Consider the following 17329-nt stretch of genomic DNA (forward strand, 5'->3'; position numbering starts at 1 on the left):
TTCTCTTCAGCTGGGCTTGCAGGTCGTGGGGGAAGGAAAGCCTCACTACCAGTCAATCCCGTTCTCCCTCTCCCTCTCCCTCTCCCTCCTCCTCCCCCCTCCCCCGCCCCCTCTCCCAGACACACACACCAGCCTTGCATCCCCTTTGTCCTCCCCAGCTTACTGATAACCTGACACCTACCACATGATTCTCTGCTTATCAGAGTTACTACAGAATTTATCTAATCCACAAGCCTTTTCAAAACAAATAAATTAAAAACATTTCTCATCTCTTTCTTTTTCCTTTTTTTTCTGCCTGTGAATACTTGGTCCCCCAAAGCAGCACTCGTGTCTTATAAACGTATAGTGCCCAGCAGAGTGCCTTGCTTAACAAGCAGCCCCTCGGGGAATGTTCAGTTGAATCTAATCAGACTGCATCAGAGTGGGACGGTCAGCGTGAAGGGTGCTCCCTCTGCATCAAAGCCTTGTTTCTGGTAATGACAAGAGGATGATCAAATGTGTGCTTTAGTTGTTTTTCAATTCTTCAAGAATTTATTCAGTCAAATGAGGTGTTATTTGGATAGCAGACATATCTGGAAGCTCTGATCTGGTTTTAAGTCTTTCTATGCTAAGAAACATACATGGGGTAATTTAAAATTAATTTCTCTAAATAAAAAAGCATTTCTCTGAAATATGAAGAAACATGGCATTTCTCTTTCTTTGATGGCAGTTGGGATTTCGCTCCCTCGGGCCATTCCTCATGTAGCAGGCACATGGGCAGACGCGTAGATTCTGTGAACAGCAAAATTGACATGCAGTGATACAGCTGAACATCTGCAGAAGAAGTGGCTGGGGTTTCTGATTGTTCTCCAGTTATTGAGAGCCAGAAAAACAAGGGATTTTTTTTTTTTTTTTACATGTGAGCCAGTTGACTCAGAGGAATAGGATTACATTGACTCTCTTAAGCTAAAGGGCAACCAGAAGTGGCTTTCATTGTTATGGGAAAGAAAATTGTGTGACAGCTCTGCCACTTTAGCTGGAAGTGGGTGGGACTGTTGTGACTTAGCATTGTGAATTAGTAGACTACCTAAAAATTAAGGAAACGTTTTAAAAGAAATGCATTGTGTTCTCCTGATTTCTGATAATGTTCAGTAAGACTAGTAGTTCGTGGTCCTGGCTGTCATTGTGTTGGCCAAGTCCGTTTAGTTTTTTCCATAAAATAAAAGACACATTTTTGCATTTTCACCAATAACTTTATTGCTTTAGATATTCTGAATATGCCAGCTATCTCCCACATGGCATAATGTTAATTCTCTTTTTTTATTCGATTTTTATTGTATTTTTCCCATTACCATTTATATTGTTCTCAATGTCTCAATTTGATCACTGTCAACTTCAGCTGGTCTACCTGACCATGGAGCATAGTTCAGCAAGAAATGTCCAGCATGAAACTTTGCAAACCACTTTTTTTTTTTTTTTTTTAGAGAGGGAAGGGAGGGAGAAAGAGAGAGAGAAAGAAACATCAATATGCGGTTACTGGGGGCCATGGCCTGCAGCCCAGGTATATGCCCTGGCTGGGAATCAAACCTGCGACACTTTGGTTTGCAGCCCGCACTCAATCCACTGAGCTACACCAGACAGGGCGCACAAACCACTTTTGACACAGTCAGTCAGTCACAGCGACCTCTCCATACACTGCACAAATCTTGTTTCAGTTGCATTTTTTACCTCCGTATTTTCTTCTATTTTCAATATTAAAATGGCTACACAAAAAATTACCAATTTTGATAAGTTTTTTTAAATGCTTGCTGATATGATACAATCTAAGAATGTTGTTTTGAATGAAGTTAAAGACAACTAAGTGCTCCTAGAACCATCCTATAGGAAAACACAAACAAACTTCTTGGCCAACCCAATAGAATCACTGGAGAGTTTCTAAAATACCCATGCCTGGCCCCACCTCATTCCAATTAAGTGAATCTTAGTTTGGCCCAGGTATCTGGGATCCAGGTGATTATCACGTGGGAGTCAGGACAGTGGGGCCAGACTACCATAGCTCTGCCTAGTAGACAGTGTTATCAGATGCCTGCCTTATCAACCCAGGTCACTCCGTGTTCAGGGCTGTCGCCACTGAAGAGGGAGGTGGGTTTTGTGGTTAGGAGCTAAAGTGTTGCTAAAATTAGGAAGTGGATTCTTGGCCACCAGGATATTATATCCATGATGGCACAATCCTGGCCCACTTCCAGGCCCAGCCCTGAAATACAGAGCTTTCTAACTCTGACTACCCTTTGCTGCAACAGCAAAACAAATGAGTCAGAGAGGAAAAGCGTTATCATAGAGATGAGAGAAACCTCAAATGAGAATTATCACTGATTGTCATCAGGGAGTTGCTGCTGTGTACTTTTTAGACTTGCAGTTAGCCATCCTTGTTAGTGGGTTAAACGTACCCCCCGCCCCCCGTCCCCACCCCACCCTGTGGCTATGCACTCCCCGGGCTCCCTTTTTCTGGGGGCCGGTGCACGGGGAAGGACTAGCCTCACTGGAGACGGTTCAGATTCATTCCCGTCACCCGCCACGGTACCCAGGTTATGAAGGTTGTTCATTATGGGCCAAAGAAGTCATTCTTATCCCCTGCCCTTTCCTTGTAGAAGATGTATGCTTCCTTTTGAAATATATTCACATAAATTTCAGGTAGGCTCTCCCTTTGTCCCCTTCTCTTGAGAATCCTTGCCTTATCAGAACCTCCAAAGTTTGAAATAGTGCAGGAATATGGCATTCTCGTGGGTTCAACCACTTGAATATACAAATCATATGCAGATATTAACCATAGTTAATATTCTTTTCTTCTTTAATTATAGGAACATTACACTTTTGCACTATCTCATAACTATTGTGGAAAATAAATACCCGAAGGTTCTCAATCTAAATGAAGAACTGCGGGACATTCCTCAAGCAGCAAAAGTAAAGTAAGTACTTCCAGCGAATTTTTTCATTTTTTATATCACTTGGACTGTGCTTTAGCCATTGAGGGAGTGAGTTAGCTTTGCCTGAAAAGGGTTCTTCTGTTTGCATTCCCCTGAATACTAGCATATGAAATAAAGTTTGAATCTTATCCAAATCACTCAAATGTGTTTCGTGGTTTTGAATATACGTGTGTGTTCTAGCTCCTTTGGAATACCCCTGCATGCAATGTTTAACTTCCACAAGCCCTTATTATGAGTTTAGTCAGAGTATGTATTGAGTTGAGGAATGTGGTTTCACTAGTACTTTTCAAAGGCAGTTCTATTAAAATATAGGTAGTGATATGAGGATAGACGGGTAAGCAAATAGAAGACCTGAATGTCAGGGCTTTCATAGTTTTCACATGTGCACACTCCCAGAAACCAAGGCAACCTCTTAATGGAAAGCAGTCTTTATGCAAATGAAGACACTAAAAATAAAACGTGGAAAGTTGCCAGACTTTTACCACAAACTTCACACCACTCTTCAGAGACTGAGGAGCAGGCAGTTTTCCTTGCTGTTGTCTATCCTCCTCCTTTTGGCCTTCAAAAAAATTTTTTAACTGCATCTTTCTGCAGTCAGTTTGAAAAGCATGGTAAGCAGACTAACTCTTTCTCTCTGTGGAGGTTGGTAGAAATGTACCGTGTAAGACATGAAGTTAAAATGTTAAAGTAAATGAAGTGTTGGTGTATTTGTTTATACGTGAGTTATCTGTGGGAATGAAGTTATGTTCTTTCATTTAAAAGTCTTCAAGTAGAAAGCATTATGGAAGAAACTCAGGAAGCTTTCTTGGTGTTTTAATAAAAGCAAAAACAATGAAAACTAGTTAATACAACTTTAAGAAAAATCATTGTTGATTGAAATTTAAACCATCAGCTTGTACTCCGCACGTCACCAGCACGGTGGTGAGTAGCCATGCACAGTATCATAAAGAGCACAGCGTGAACGTGCTTGTGGGTAAGCACGTGACCTGCTGGCTCAGAGGGAGTGCACGTGGCCAGAAACTCACTTTCACAGAGTAATTTGCTTAAGCAAGATCTCTGAAATTAAAACATGAAGTATTTTTGTACAGATGGAAAGATATTCGTATTCTGTTGTTTTCAACCTATAAATTATACCTACTGGCTGTGGAAAAATAAAAAGCATAATTGCACAAGTTTAAAATAGTGTTGTCTTTCTATGAGATCTGAACACTGAAGGGAACTTTGAACATTTAAAATGTATTGAATATGTATCAGTCACATGTTGGTTACTAAAATGTTGCCGTTTGCGACAGCATGACTGAGCTGGACAAAGAAATAAGCACCCTGAGAAGTGGCCTGAAAGCAGTAGAGACGGTGAGTATCTGTTTCTCATTCTAATTCCCAGGCTCGTCACTGAGTTTAGTGCTGGTGGTATCCAGCAGATGAATAGCTGGTTGCCTTGGCATGTGGTATGTCCAGATCAACATCTACTGATTTAAGAAAAGAGAACAAATCAGCAACGATGGAGAAGCACAGGCAGGATGTGTTTAGCCAGGCAACTCCAGAAGTCAGGGTGTCACTGGAGTGGGAGCTGGGAAGCTGGACCTGGAGTCCCACCAGTTTCCTGCCTGCAAGGCAGGACTCACTGAAGTGGGCTGGACTAGGTCATCTTCAAGGGTCCCTCAGTGTCCACGTTCTGGTAACAAACAATGTTTGCTCTTTCTGTAATGGAACTGTTGTCTTCGAGTCGGTCCTGTGGGGAATATTTATTGAGCAAGCACTTGGTTGTACTGTCCCTTCTCAAGGTGAGGGGTCATGAAGATTCATAATCCTTGCCCTCCAGGTGTTGCCACGGCCAAGAGTAGTCAGGCCAGAGGACATTCACGTGTAATCAGTTTGACCACATCCAGATAAGCACAGTGATTACAAAGGTGCCTTCCGCAAGAAGGGTGGATTTGGGTTAGTCTGAGCCTTATGGAATGCCTGGCATGTACTGGAGGAAACTTCTGGAGGAGATGAACTTTGAGCTGTGCTGAGTTCAGTAAACTTAGGTGCATAGGAGGGAGGTTGTCCCAGGTGTACAAACAGCCTGGCCCAGACCTCAGCAGAAGGCAGGCAGGTTCAGACTGCTGCAAGCAGAGGTGTCGGTGGAATGGGCCATGGCTGGGATGGCTCGGTGCCACCGGACACTGCACAAATGCAGCCACCAGTGCGGAGGCAGGTCCTGGGAAGAGAAACCTCGCTCAGGAGAGTGGACGTAGCTCTGCCTGGCACTTGGTGAAGGAGACTGATGCATAGGCAGCTTGGGAAGGCGCCCTTCTCTTAGATATTTTTCAAAACTATGCCATAGAAAGAAGTTGACTTCATTAAAAGACATACCTCTAATAAAAATTTAAGTTATATTGTCTAACCAGTCTCTTCTGTTTGTTTTTAATAAATTAGGGAGCATGTAACATTTTCTTTATTCCCTGGGGGGAGGTGGGGTTTTTAAAGAGAAAAGCAGATGAACTAATTGAGTGAACTCTTTCCTCCCAGCCCCAGTGGGCTGAGAGACTGCGTGAGTACGAAGGGTGTCCTCCACTCTCAGGGCCAAACTGGACAAGGGAAGTTCAGGACAGGGCTTGTCTTACTTCCTCCCAGCAGACGGCTTCCTTGAGGCAGGCAGTTATGATGGCCCCAAGGCCTGACCATGGATGCTCTGACTCTTGCATCTGAGCTGAGCTATGTCACAGCCAGGCACGGAGTACGGGGCCAAGGAAGTTTTGTGTTTGAAGTTTAGTGAAGGTAGTTTTGCTGACGTCTCTCCAGCACCTGGGTCATGTGCACTGTCCCATGCTCTTCATAGGAAAGAGGTGACAGAAGCCCGCCCCTCCCCCGGCAGCTTAAATGTCAAGATGCAGCATGGGAAAGAAATATCAGGAGGCAGCCATTGGCCGGCCTAAATATCCATGTATCCTAATAGTGATTTGCGCAAACTGATTGTGTTGTTTGGAGACATCAAACATGGAATTCTTATGAAATTACACATTAATGAAACACGTTAAGATTCCCTTCACATTTGCACCCCCCCACACACACACAATGCTCAGTTTCCAGGCTGACGTGCTGGAACTGCTGCCATATTTTCCAATCAGAGCAAGCTCTATAAATCATGAGTTTCCATTCTTGTTGTTTCATTTGATTATCAACGTGATGGAGATACTGCCCTCTTTTTATAAGTGAAGAAACTGAGGCCCAGGCCAGTTTGGTGCTGTGTCATGGACCAGCACCAAATCAGGGGTGGAACTGAGTCAGAGCCCATAGCCTGTGTAGGAGGGTAACCTCTACACTCTTGCTTGTCAATACATCTGCCAAAGCAGATGAAGGAGAAAACAGATCGAGAGTGTAGAGCCAGATCAAGCCGGTTGGTATACAGCGTAGTTGTTACTGAGACGCTGGAGTCAAGCAGACCTGAGTTCAAATTCTGACCCTACCACATATCAGTTACTTGACTTTGCACAAGGATTTCAAACTCTCTAAACCTCCATTTCTGTGACTCTACTGTGGGATCGTAATGCCTCACCATAGTGGTGTTGTGGGGTTAAATAAGAAAGTTATCTGGCAGTGGTTGAAATTAATTATTAAATTTGAATTTGAATATCTGTGTGTTCACCACCATGGTAATGGAGAATCTGGATAATGAACAAGGCACTGATACTCCTTACTTGCCTGTTCACAAAAACTGAATGATGTGGACAAGAAAAAACCTGGTAGCTGATTACGGTGCCAAATGCTGCAGCTAAAATCCTGCTGACCCAGACAGCGTGGTGTGGGAAGTAAGTAGACCTGGGAGATGGGGAAAGAAGAGAACAGAATCAAGATACCAGAATTCTTGTTTAACTTATATTAACTTTATCCAAATATGATCTGCTTACCTTTAAGCCAGTATATGAAATCACACTAATGAGGTACTCAGATGATTAGTCAAATGGCCGTTTGCAAATATGTGGGTGCGCCTGGGCCTGGCTCTGGTGTGGAGAGCAGGAGAGCAGCTGGAGCTAGAGCATCACACAGAGTTTCAGAGCAGGTTTCTGTCATTAAATTTGAGGCATATAGAAAATGGGGGGAGGTGTGCCCGCATTCAAAGCCGACATTGACGTTCTCTATGTCCTGTGTTTCAGGAGCTGGAATATCAGAAGTCTCAGCCTCCGCAGCCTGGAGATAAGTTTGTGTCTGTCGTCAGCCAGTTCATCACGGTAGCCAGCTTCAGCTTCTCTGACGTTGAAGATCTTCTGGCAGAAGCCAAAGACCTGGTAAAGTTCCCCTTGCACACTGAGTGTTGTTTGATAGGGCTGGTACTTTCAGATATTATACTCGAAGTATATTTTCATTTCTAGGCTGTGATCAGTTGAAACAACAATCTTTTTGTCTGATTGGCCTGTGTTGCCTTTAGGTCAGCAAGACCATCAAGTGTCTGAATGGTGTGAAGCTAAAAAATAAACCAAGACAGTTTTCTCTTGGTTAGTAGTGGATCAAAGTACTAACCCCTGGAAACCAGAAAAGAGTAGATAATGAAAACCAAAGTCGGGCTGAAATGTGCAGTCAGGTGGGACCAAGGTCCTGTGCACAGTGCCTGTGATAACATGCTCTCCTGAGATGCGGACTCGGGAGGACAGGACACTTCCTCTGGAAATTTCTAGCAGAACTTATTAGATGAAATGCCTCTTAATCCTCAGCCTTGTTGCAAGAGAAATATTTTTAAGATATTTCTTTTTATAGTTTTTGCTATTTCAAAATGTTGTTTTCCTCTAGAGGAAAAGTTATTGTAGGGTAATTACCAAGACCTTTAAATCCTCCTGCCCCACCCGCCTCACTGTCTCTTTCTCTCTTGTTATTTCCTCTTCCAAAACAGACACACGTTCACAGGCATACATTCTCTCCCACCCTTTCTCACTGTGTGTATATGACAGTAAGCCCCTACCACAACCTACTGAGTGCTTCCTATGGAAATATTCAGTTGCCACAGTTTTGGCTTTAACCTGAATCTTTCCTTTGCAACTTGAGTAATGGATGCCATTTTCTGTAGTCACGTGTTCAGTTATAAACTTGGATGCTTGTTTATGTAAGGGTACACACATATTGGTTAAAGTTCAGAAGTACACTGTGTTAAAATACATTAGATAGTCTCAACATTAAGCCCCCTTTCCAACATTATTAAATAAATGGAAAGACCATATGTGTTCAAATGACTGCAGCTAGAGGCCCAGCCTCTGGTATCCCATGCCCACAGTGAGCCCGCTGCGTCAGCCCCTCCACGGGGGTAGCCCTCTCTGTCTCATGTGTGCCTCACCACTCTGGGGTACACTCTGTAAAGGAAGGGGACACCCCCTGGCCCCACCCCAAATTGGGCAGTAGAATACCTACTTCGTTAAGGGCTCAAACATTTTTATTAGAATCAACTGGAGAGTTAATATTTGATTTAAACACACACTCAAAGTCTATTTTTCTCCCCTGTATTTTAGCGTGGGAACTTTAGTCTGGAACTAGTTTTCTTCAGATTTCTAAGTCAAAAATATACATGACTTCATCGTCACTAGAATTCCTAGATAAAAAGATCATTCAGGATGGCTTGAAGTACATGAACTTGAATGTTTTAGAAACACATTCGTAGGCTGTCTATTGCCATTTTGTTCATACCAGGACTTTTAGAAATTAGCTTATAAAACCATAGAAGAAGCTAAAGCGCTGTTTGTGGTGTATGAAGAATGCTGTGCTTTTTCCTCAAGAGCTCTGGTTGCTAATAGAATATTTCCAAATAAGTAAAGCATTGAGAGCAACTCCTCAGTGAAGGAAAAAATAGTAAAAGAATATTTTTATTATAAATGTAAAGATATGAAATACTTATAAAATGTCATATGTATACATACACACACCATAATTAACCATTGTTTATTTAAGAATAAATATGGAGGGGGAATTGAAGAAGGGTAGTCCGAAGGTACAAACGTCCAATAAGGTACGTGAGTCCCGGGGATGGCGATGCACAGCGTGGTGACTGTAGTTAGCACTGCCGTGTGCTGTGCCCAATGGTGTTAAGAGAGTAGGCCTAAGAGTTCTTCTTGTAAGGAAAAGTAGTTTTCCCTTCCCTTTGATACCTATGTGACGTGATGGATGTTAACTGAACTTTTGTGGTCATTATTGCACAAAATATATAAGTAATTATGTTGTACATCTTAAACTTATGCAGTGCTGTCTGCAATTATATCTCAGTAAAACTGGAGGGGGAATAAAATGAAAGAGAGTAGATATTGAAGACATTTCCTTTAGGTAGATAGTATCACTGAAATATCAGAAACACTTAGTATCATAAAGGCGAGCAATGCAAGAGAATGAAAACCAGTTAGAAATTCTTGTGCTGGGGGACTGCAGAAACTCATAGTCTAAATATGAAAAAAGTTAAAGATCTGGAAAACTTGAAGTAGTTAATTAGGCATAGGGATGAGTATTTATTTGACTTTGAAGCTAGAAATACCATCCTTAGTAGCTTAGGAGTAATGGCCTGAGATCCTCACAGAAGGAAGAAAACTCTGACAAACAGTGTGCCCGGCACCGAGCCTTGTCTGGGTGACCATGCCGATGCCGCGGCTCCTGTCTCAAGTCGTGAAGGCAACTACTGGGAGAACTCAAGTTAGAAACAGTTAAAACTAAAAAGACTGGGAATATTATTTTGTTTCCATATATACATAATTTCTTATATATTTCCCTTAATAATCAGTTATTGTTTTCTAATTAAGGCCCAAGAAATATCATAATAATGCTGTAGCATTATTTATGATTAGAAAGAGCATCTAAGAAGCACTGGATCCCATTTGCTTTTGATATTAACCATATGGCACCAATAAATGATATTAAACTACTTCAAAGGAAAGTTAAAAGTACAAGTTTCCCTTCCCCTGCTGAGTTTGCTATTAGTTTTATGTCTTGAGTGCTCTGCCCTATGATATTTTGCTTTCTTGTTTTTACTACTGTTTAGTTAATAAAAAGTCATAGGAGGTAATCATAGATGTTAAGCTGAAATGAGGCAGACAAGAATAAATGGTTTCAAAAGCCGAGGAGTATTAAATTTATTTTACTTTAGAAATGGCTGATAGACATGTCTGGCCGCCAAAGATAAATATAGGCTCACTAAAACCCAGCAAGTTAAATTCGACTCAGTTTGAGCTTCAGTCCTAGAGGGATTTATATTTGATCACGGAACTCTCTTGGAACTCGAAACTTCTTAAAACCTCCTTTTTTTCCCCCAGTTTACTAAAGCAGTGAAACACTTTGGAGAGGAAGCTGGCAAAATACAGCCGGATGAGTTCTTCGGCATTTTCGATCAGTTTCTTCAAGCCGTGTCAGATGCCAAACAAGAGAACGAGAACATGAGAAGGAAGAAGGAGGAGGAAGAGCGCCGGGCCCGCATGGAAGCACAGGTGAGAGGAGAGCGGTGAGCTGGCCCCCCGCCCCTGCGAGTCCTGCTGCTGCGGCTCCTGGGTTTGCGAGCCGCCCTCCGGTGTGCCCACGAGGAGGAGGGCGTCACAGCGCTCTCTCGAATGTCGCTGGAAGTTTAAATTGGTATAAAGTTTCTCTTGGGCAATTTGGCAGTCTCTCTCCAAAGCCTGAAAAATTATATCCATATCCTTTGATCTGGAATTCCATTTTTTACAAATTATGCTAAAGAAATAGTCATAAATTTGCACAAAGAGAACAGCGGTCTTTATAATTGCCCCAATCTGGAAACAACCCAAATGTTTACCAGCCAGACATTAGTTCTAAATGATGTAATAGCTACATAATGAAATATTTATGCAGTCCTTAGTAGTCATGTCTTCAAAGGTTATTTGATAATGCAAGGAAGCTTTCAAAATGGTTTCTGCATGAAATCTTTTTTAAAATAAGTGTAAGTATAGAAAATAATAGCGGTGTGATACTGCCCCAAAAAGTTCACAATGCTTATCTCTTGATAGTAGAATTAAGGATGAATTTTTCCCTTTTTGTTTATCTGAATTACCTAAATTTTCTATAATGTATGTGTGTTATTTGGCCTTTAATAGTAGTAACTCTTTCATAGTGAGTTCCAGGCAGTCACAGTAGACACAGGCTAAGCCTTTGATGTGAGGGAAGGGGCCCGACGAGTATGTGCTTTAGTCTCTCTGTGCTGTCAAAGAAACCAGTATTTGAGATCTATTTAGTAGTGATAACTTTCTTGTTCCATTATAGAAATATTAATTGCTTCAATTGCTCTTTCTTTTTTTAGCTAGAGTATCTTGAGGTTTACCTAGATTCTAGATGGTGGGATTCTAAGCACAAAGTAGTGGCCACTTTTCTTCATTGCTCATTGCTTCTACAGCGAGACCTCATGTCCCAGTTACCCCTCTCTTGTGACATTAAGAGGGCTTAGCAGCTGTAGATGAACATGGCTCGGTATGGCTGGAGCATTGCTGAATTGCGCAGAACGCGTCACCACTGAAAACCAAATACAGCACTTGGACATTTCTAAAAGGGTACTTTCTATTTGCAGCTCAAAGAACAACGTGAAAGGGAACGTAAAATGAGGAAAGCTAAAGAGAACAGTGAGGAAGGCGGAGAGTTTGATGACCTGGTTTCAGCTTTACGCTCAGGAGAAGTGTTTGACAAGGACCTTTCTAAGCTGAAACGGAATCGCAAACGCATTACCAACCAGGTGACGGACAGCAGCCGAGAGAGGCCGATTACAAAACTTAATTTCTAATTTTCCTTGAATACTTTTTTAGAAAGCTCATTAGCAGCCCGTTGAAGTGACTAGACCTTTCCATTACACTGCCTTGCAAATCCGAACAGTGGCAATTTCTTCTTTCATCTGTGAGTGAATGTGTGAATGTGTGTATGTAAATGTATGTGTATATGTATATTAAAAAATGTATATAGAAGTCGGGTGTTGTCTGGAGACCTATCTGTATGGTTTTTCAAAGCCCGTGTCAGTGTTTGTGCTCAGAAACCCTTTCTGTCTGCATTCCTGGTGGGTGTGGCTCATTTTCTTCCCCGGAACACCACGACTGTTCAGAAGCACAATACTGTCTCCTGAAAGGGATGGCGGAGACATTCCCTGGAGTAAAAAGAAAAACAAAAGAGAAAAAAGAAAGCTTGAGAAATATTTTATGGTTTCCAAGCTTGTTATACTTTGAAATTATTTTCATCGGTGAAACTGGGGTTGGAAACATAGAGATTTAAAGCGTGTTTTGATAGCCGACCGTGCGATGCTGGTGCGTCGCATCAGGAACTGACAGGACCAGCTTAGAATTTCTGACGTGTGTGCGGGCGCAGTCTGTAGATGCTTGTGGAGGACATCTTGCACACAATCTGAATTATGTAGAATGTCAATCAGAAATTTTTTATATATTTAAAACTTGGACATCAATTTTTTTTCTAATTTCATCGAGTTCTCTGCCAGGCATCTTGATGATTTCTTTGCATCGCTTTCAAAAAGAACACTATCTAAATGCAATCCATGCCCTCGTTAAAGAGCAAGATTGCCCAAATGTGCTTGTTGTTCTAACAATATAGATATATAAACTTTAAAAAATAAAATTTCCCACCCAAGACCTAAAAGGAGGACTTCTCTGAAGGGATCAAAATTATTTTTAAAAACTTTTATGGGGTGCCTTCCTTTTTTTTTTTTTTGTATTCTCTATTTTCTGTTTTTTAGGACAAGCTGCATCTTCTGTAAATAGGTCTGGACTCAATGCACAAAATGTCAGTACCACCAACAGAGATGGCCAGGCCTGTTTATCTCTAAGTATGTCTGAAGTGCTTTCCTGTTATATGTTGTCATTTTAAATTGTGTGTCAGTAAAGCTACCTGTAAAACTTCAGTCCAAAAGATAAAGCTCTCAGGGAGAAATGAATAAAAACAATGAACATTAGAAAATAAAATATAGATGCTTACCATTAACCTACCAACTCTTAATATCCTTAAATTATATATAAAAAGGACTGTTACTTTTTTTTTTTTTTTGGCTTTGCTTTATTTATTTGTAGTCGGGGAGGGGGACTAAGGTTCTCTCTTTTCTTTCCAACAATCCTGTTGTGGTTGGGTTTCCTGTGGAAAGAGTAGTTTGTCCTGTTGCACTAGAACCTTATTTACTCACTAAATTGAGGTTTTCAGTCAATTAACAAATATTTATTAAACACCTACTATGTGGCAGGCATAGTAGGGCTACAATGGTAAGCAAGACAGAACCCCTGCCCCCAAGGAGCTCACATTCCAATGGGGATATTAGGGGTGAACAGAATACCAATGCGTGCGCTGTACAGGAATCGTGCTATTTAAAAATAATTTGTATAAACTGTAATGCTTAGCACAGATGGCAAGGCCTCTGTGCTACGTGAAAGCTGTGAAATAGTGCTCTAAGAGGTATCCAGAGCTGTAGTTTTACATTTTCCCCCTCCTCGAAAACTTAGTGACTTTCTACATAGTATGTGAAAGTAAATGACTCCAGCAAATAAAACAGTCATAAATACCCAGCAGAGGTTGCGCTCCCCCAACCCGTGGTTACCAAGGTCTGCAAGTACACCGCGTTAAAGGCACAGACGGAGACTTTGCTCAAAGAAGCCTTGGTGAGGAGGAGCAGATATGCTGATGGAGTTGTCTATTCCTTAACTAAAGTGCCTCTATGTATATTCTTTTCTCTTTATAGCAGGAGAAATTTGGTCTGGCTCAATTTTGGAACTGGACCTTGAAACTGGCTTTGGTTTACAGTGTCAGGAGTAGACAAGCGGAGGGAGAGTCATGTAGAGGAGCAAGCTCGTGTGTCACGTCCCCTGTGCCCTTCCTGATCGTCCTCACTTTGATACGGCCATCCTGGTAGCCTCCTTTGCCATCTCCATTTTTGGTTTCTGTCCCCAAAAGCTGTGGGCAGGTAGTTCCATGTGCCATTGTTGAAAAAAAATCTACTTTTTTAGATTGGTGCTGGTGTAAGTAGCCACTTTTCTCTCTTGGGTGTGTATTTTTAAAGTTTTTTGTTTGTTTGTTTTTTAAATTAATGCCAAAAAAGTAAAAACATTATAATTTGCAAACTTAATTATATGTCTTGTATCTTATTAGCTTAGTAGTTTGAACCACTTAGTCATTAGGTGCAAGACTGTTGTTATAGTACCAAGAAAAAAATGTTGTATGTGTTATGAAACTGTACATTTTTTTAAATAGCAATATGCAATAAAGAGATGAATTCATTGGGTGTATGTGTATGCTTTCTGTGGGTTATTAAAACATCATCATAAATTTCTTTGCACTTTCCACCATCAAATTTAAATATTGTGCATTGTTTACTAAATTAGAAATATGTACCTATTTTTTAACTCATACACACTGGACCTAGAAGGACATAGTTTTCTCTTACGGCAGAATTCAGTGTGTCCACAGGCTGCCATATGCCACCTCTTCCTGCAACTGTCTCTCTAATCTCTTTGTATAACTGTGAGTTGTACAATTGCGGGGTGGGGCTGCTGATGGAATTATTCAGCTGGGGGTATTGAAAAGACTCTCATCTCTAGACTCAAAACATAGTTCATTTTGAATGTTTTCCTTTTTAAAAATGAATTAATGTATAGTATAGGTCCATATGGAAAGTGTTACCTGTGCAGAACAAGGAAAGTGTTTTTTCGTCTTCTGAAAACTGGGGCTTTCTCTTGGTCCCACATCCTGTGGCTGCCTGGCTGTCCTCAACCCATTCTGAAGTCAAGCTGAAAACAAATTGTCCCAGGGGTTGATAGAGGACCCAAGCACTTCTGACCTTCAGAATGGATTCATGATGTCCTTGTAATTACTGACCATCTTGTTTTTCATCTAGTCACTGGATACTGCGTAGTATCCAAAGGCTACTTTGTTCTCTTACACTTTGCTCTCATTCAGGTGGAAGAGAGCCTTCTGTCCCTTTGAACAAATTGTATATTCCATCCCTCAGGCCGAATGTACCTGCCATTGGCTATGTGTACATTTGAGCATGAAGCTGTGCACAGAACCACATAGACCTTCAGTTGCCCTTGATGTGTTTGATAGAAATGGGGGGAAACATGAGACTCTCAGATCACTAACTACATGTTTACATCTTTAGTTTACCCCCAAAAATCGTCACTGGGGAAATGTGCTTCTGTCAAGAGGTGGAGCTATTCAACCCCTCCGGAACTTTGCCCCTTCTCTGTAGCTTAACATGGGTTTATGTGAGGCAAAAGGATAATCTTTAGTAAACTAGTTTGGGTGCAATTATTCAAAAGACTATGTTCTGAAATGGTCTTTTTGTGTGCGTGAGATTTTGTTCCTACCAAGTGGAAAACCTAAATTAAGAACTCGCGAGGTGCCTCGGTTACTTCGTGCCGTTCAGTTCCATAGACACCGGCCATGAGAACCGTTGGACGGCGTGTGGAGAGATTTGGAGTCAAGGCTCAGGGCCTCTCGCATCGGGTCTTTTGCAGACCGGCACTGTGTTGAGTTAGGTGCCTGTTTTGCTGAGTTTCTTCATCCCCATCTCCCCTGCTGATAGGAAGTCTGCTGAGTCTGAAAACCTGTTGAGTTCAGAATTAAGAGATGGCCAAAAATCTGTAAATCCTTCATCTTAAAGAAAGTTTAGAATCCTAGAGGAAGAAGTTTCTTGTTTATGGATTTCTGTGTTTTCCACAGCAAAGCCCAATCAAAATTATTTTTCATCGTTCTGGTGGGGAGAACACCAGATCTGACCTTTGGTCTCTTCCAAGGCACGCTTTTTTCTGCTGCGGCCAGCTGCGTGTTTCCATGGCATCAAACAAACACCATGAGCACAGGACTGCACCCAAGGGGGGTTGACAAAGGAGATCCCTATTATTATCAAACTTCGATGTTTTTAATTTTCATGGGAGGGCAGTTTTGAAGGATAATGTTGCCATGTCATTCCGATAAAGTATCTGCTCTCCCTGCTCCTCTGCCTGTGGTTTCTTTCCCTGGGAGGAGGAAGGAAAGGAACAGCTCATCGCTGGTCCTCAGGACCATCTCTCATTTCATCCTGCACCCACTATGGCCCTGTGGGGACATCTCTGTGACAAAGGGATCTGCAATCCTTGTGCTGATGACCGCTTCTTGTTAGTGGTCTCGCCCCACTCCCTGACCCTGGCCTCCAGTGTAGAGAAACTTTATTATGTCCAGTGAAATGTGAGGACCACCTGGCTCTTCTGAGACTGGAAGGGTGCTCAGAACGGAGGTGATAGTGATGCTGAGCAGGTGGGGGGAAGAGAGGGAGGCGCCTCTACCAGCTTCTTGGGAAGAGAATAGCCCCTGTGTGCATGGGCAAGACACTTCCTAACCTTCCGGCTGAGTTGCCCTGCTCCCTTGTACGTCCCCCCACCCCACTGAGTGAAGCTCCCTTTGGTAACCTACTGTGCCCCTCGACTTCCCCGGTTTATCCACATCTGTGTGTACCTCCAAAAAACAGCCCAGCGGGGTAGCTTCTCACACGTCCCTGTACTTGCAGTTAAGACCACTACCCTTTGAGACTTCAGCCTGGTCTCTAAAACCTCCAGATTAACTCTTTGGCCAATAGAACCATGCCATCCACTCCTTAACTCAAGGGTATCAAACTCATTTTCACTGGGGGCCACATCAGCCTCATGGTTGTCTTCAAAGGACCGAATGTAATTTGAGGACTGTACAAATATAACTACTCCTTTACAGTTAAGCGAGAGCTCAGCACACCACTGGGTAGAAACAAGGTACCCGGCCCGATAAAACAAGGTGGAGGGCTGGATTCAGCCCGAGGGCCTTGTGTTTGCCACCTGTGCCTTAGCTCCACTTTAGGAGCTGGGGGGTGGGCAGAAATGAAAGGATTGTTTGTCACTAGTGAGCTAACCATGCTCAGGCAGTTCAGATTATAAGCCACTAGGATCTCCAGTTTCAGACAGTTTCTGCAAGCTGACTCAGAGGGCTCACAAGAAGGGCCTGTTCTTCCTCCCTCCCACCCTCCCTCCCTTCCTTCTCTCAAATCATCTTCATTCCACCATGAAGGCATCATTATTAGGAATTTTCTTTAAAAGACTTGCAGAAACAGTTCTCTCCTACTCCCTCGAATGTGAGGTATTTGACCCTGAAATGCAGCAGCTTAGTGACCTGACACTTTTATGGCTGGTGAGTTCCCACTAAAAGCTGGGTCTTTCAGTGTCCACAGAACCGCTGCTAGGCGTGGGGTCATGGAGCCCTGTGTCACTAGAGTAGTGACTTGGGGATCCATGCAATGGGAAGAGGCACCTCTGCCAAGGGATCTGGAGAATGGATGCTTCAAGGTCTATTGGCATTGACTCCCTCACTAGAATGGGGCGAAGGTGGTCCTGATGAATCCTAAAACCGGCTATAGTCGCTAAAGAGCT

General features: G+C 42.3%; 1 protein-coding gene across 5 annotated transcripts in view; it reads left to right on the forward strand.

The window, feature by feature from the left end:
• The window catches only part of DAAM1 (dishevelled associated activator of morphogenesis 1), a 155792-nt gene extending 141619 nt beyond the window's left edge, over positions 1 to 14173 (forward strand). For all 5 annotated transcript variants that reach the window (XM_045822618.1, XM_045822617.1, XM_045822615.1 and 2 more), the window contains 5 exons: positions 2838 to 2945; positions 4256 to 4316; positions 7103 to 7234; positions 10226 to 10396; positions 11485 to 14173. In XM_045822618.1, the coding sequence (XP_045678574.1) occupies positions 2838 to 2945; positions 4256 to 4316; positions 7103 to 7234; positions 10226 to 10396; positions 11485 to 11694 (682 nt within the window). In that variant the 3' untranslated portion in view covers positions 11695 to 14173. The remainder of the gene's footprint in view (positions 1 to 2837; positions 2946 to 4255; positions 4317 to 7102; positions 7235 to 10225; positions 10397 to 11484) is intronic.
• Positions 14174 to 17329: the final 3156 nt, after the last annotated feature.

The sequence above is a fragment of the Phyllostomus hastatus genome, unplaced genomic scaffold, assembly GCF_019186645.2.
Source record: "Phyllostomus hastatus isolate PE091 unplaced genomic scaffold, TTU_PhHast_1.1 phas_scaffold_501, whole genome shotgun sequence".
NCBI classification, from domain to species: Eukaryota; Metazoa; Chordata; class Mammalia; order Chiroptera; family Phyllostomidae; genus Phyllostomus; species Phyllostomus hastatus.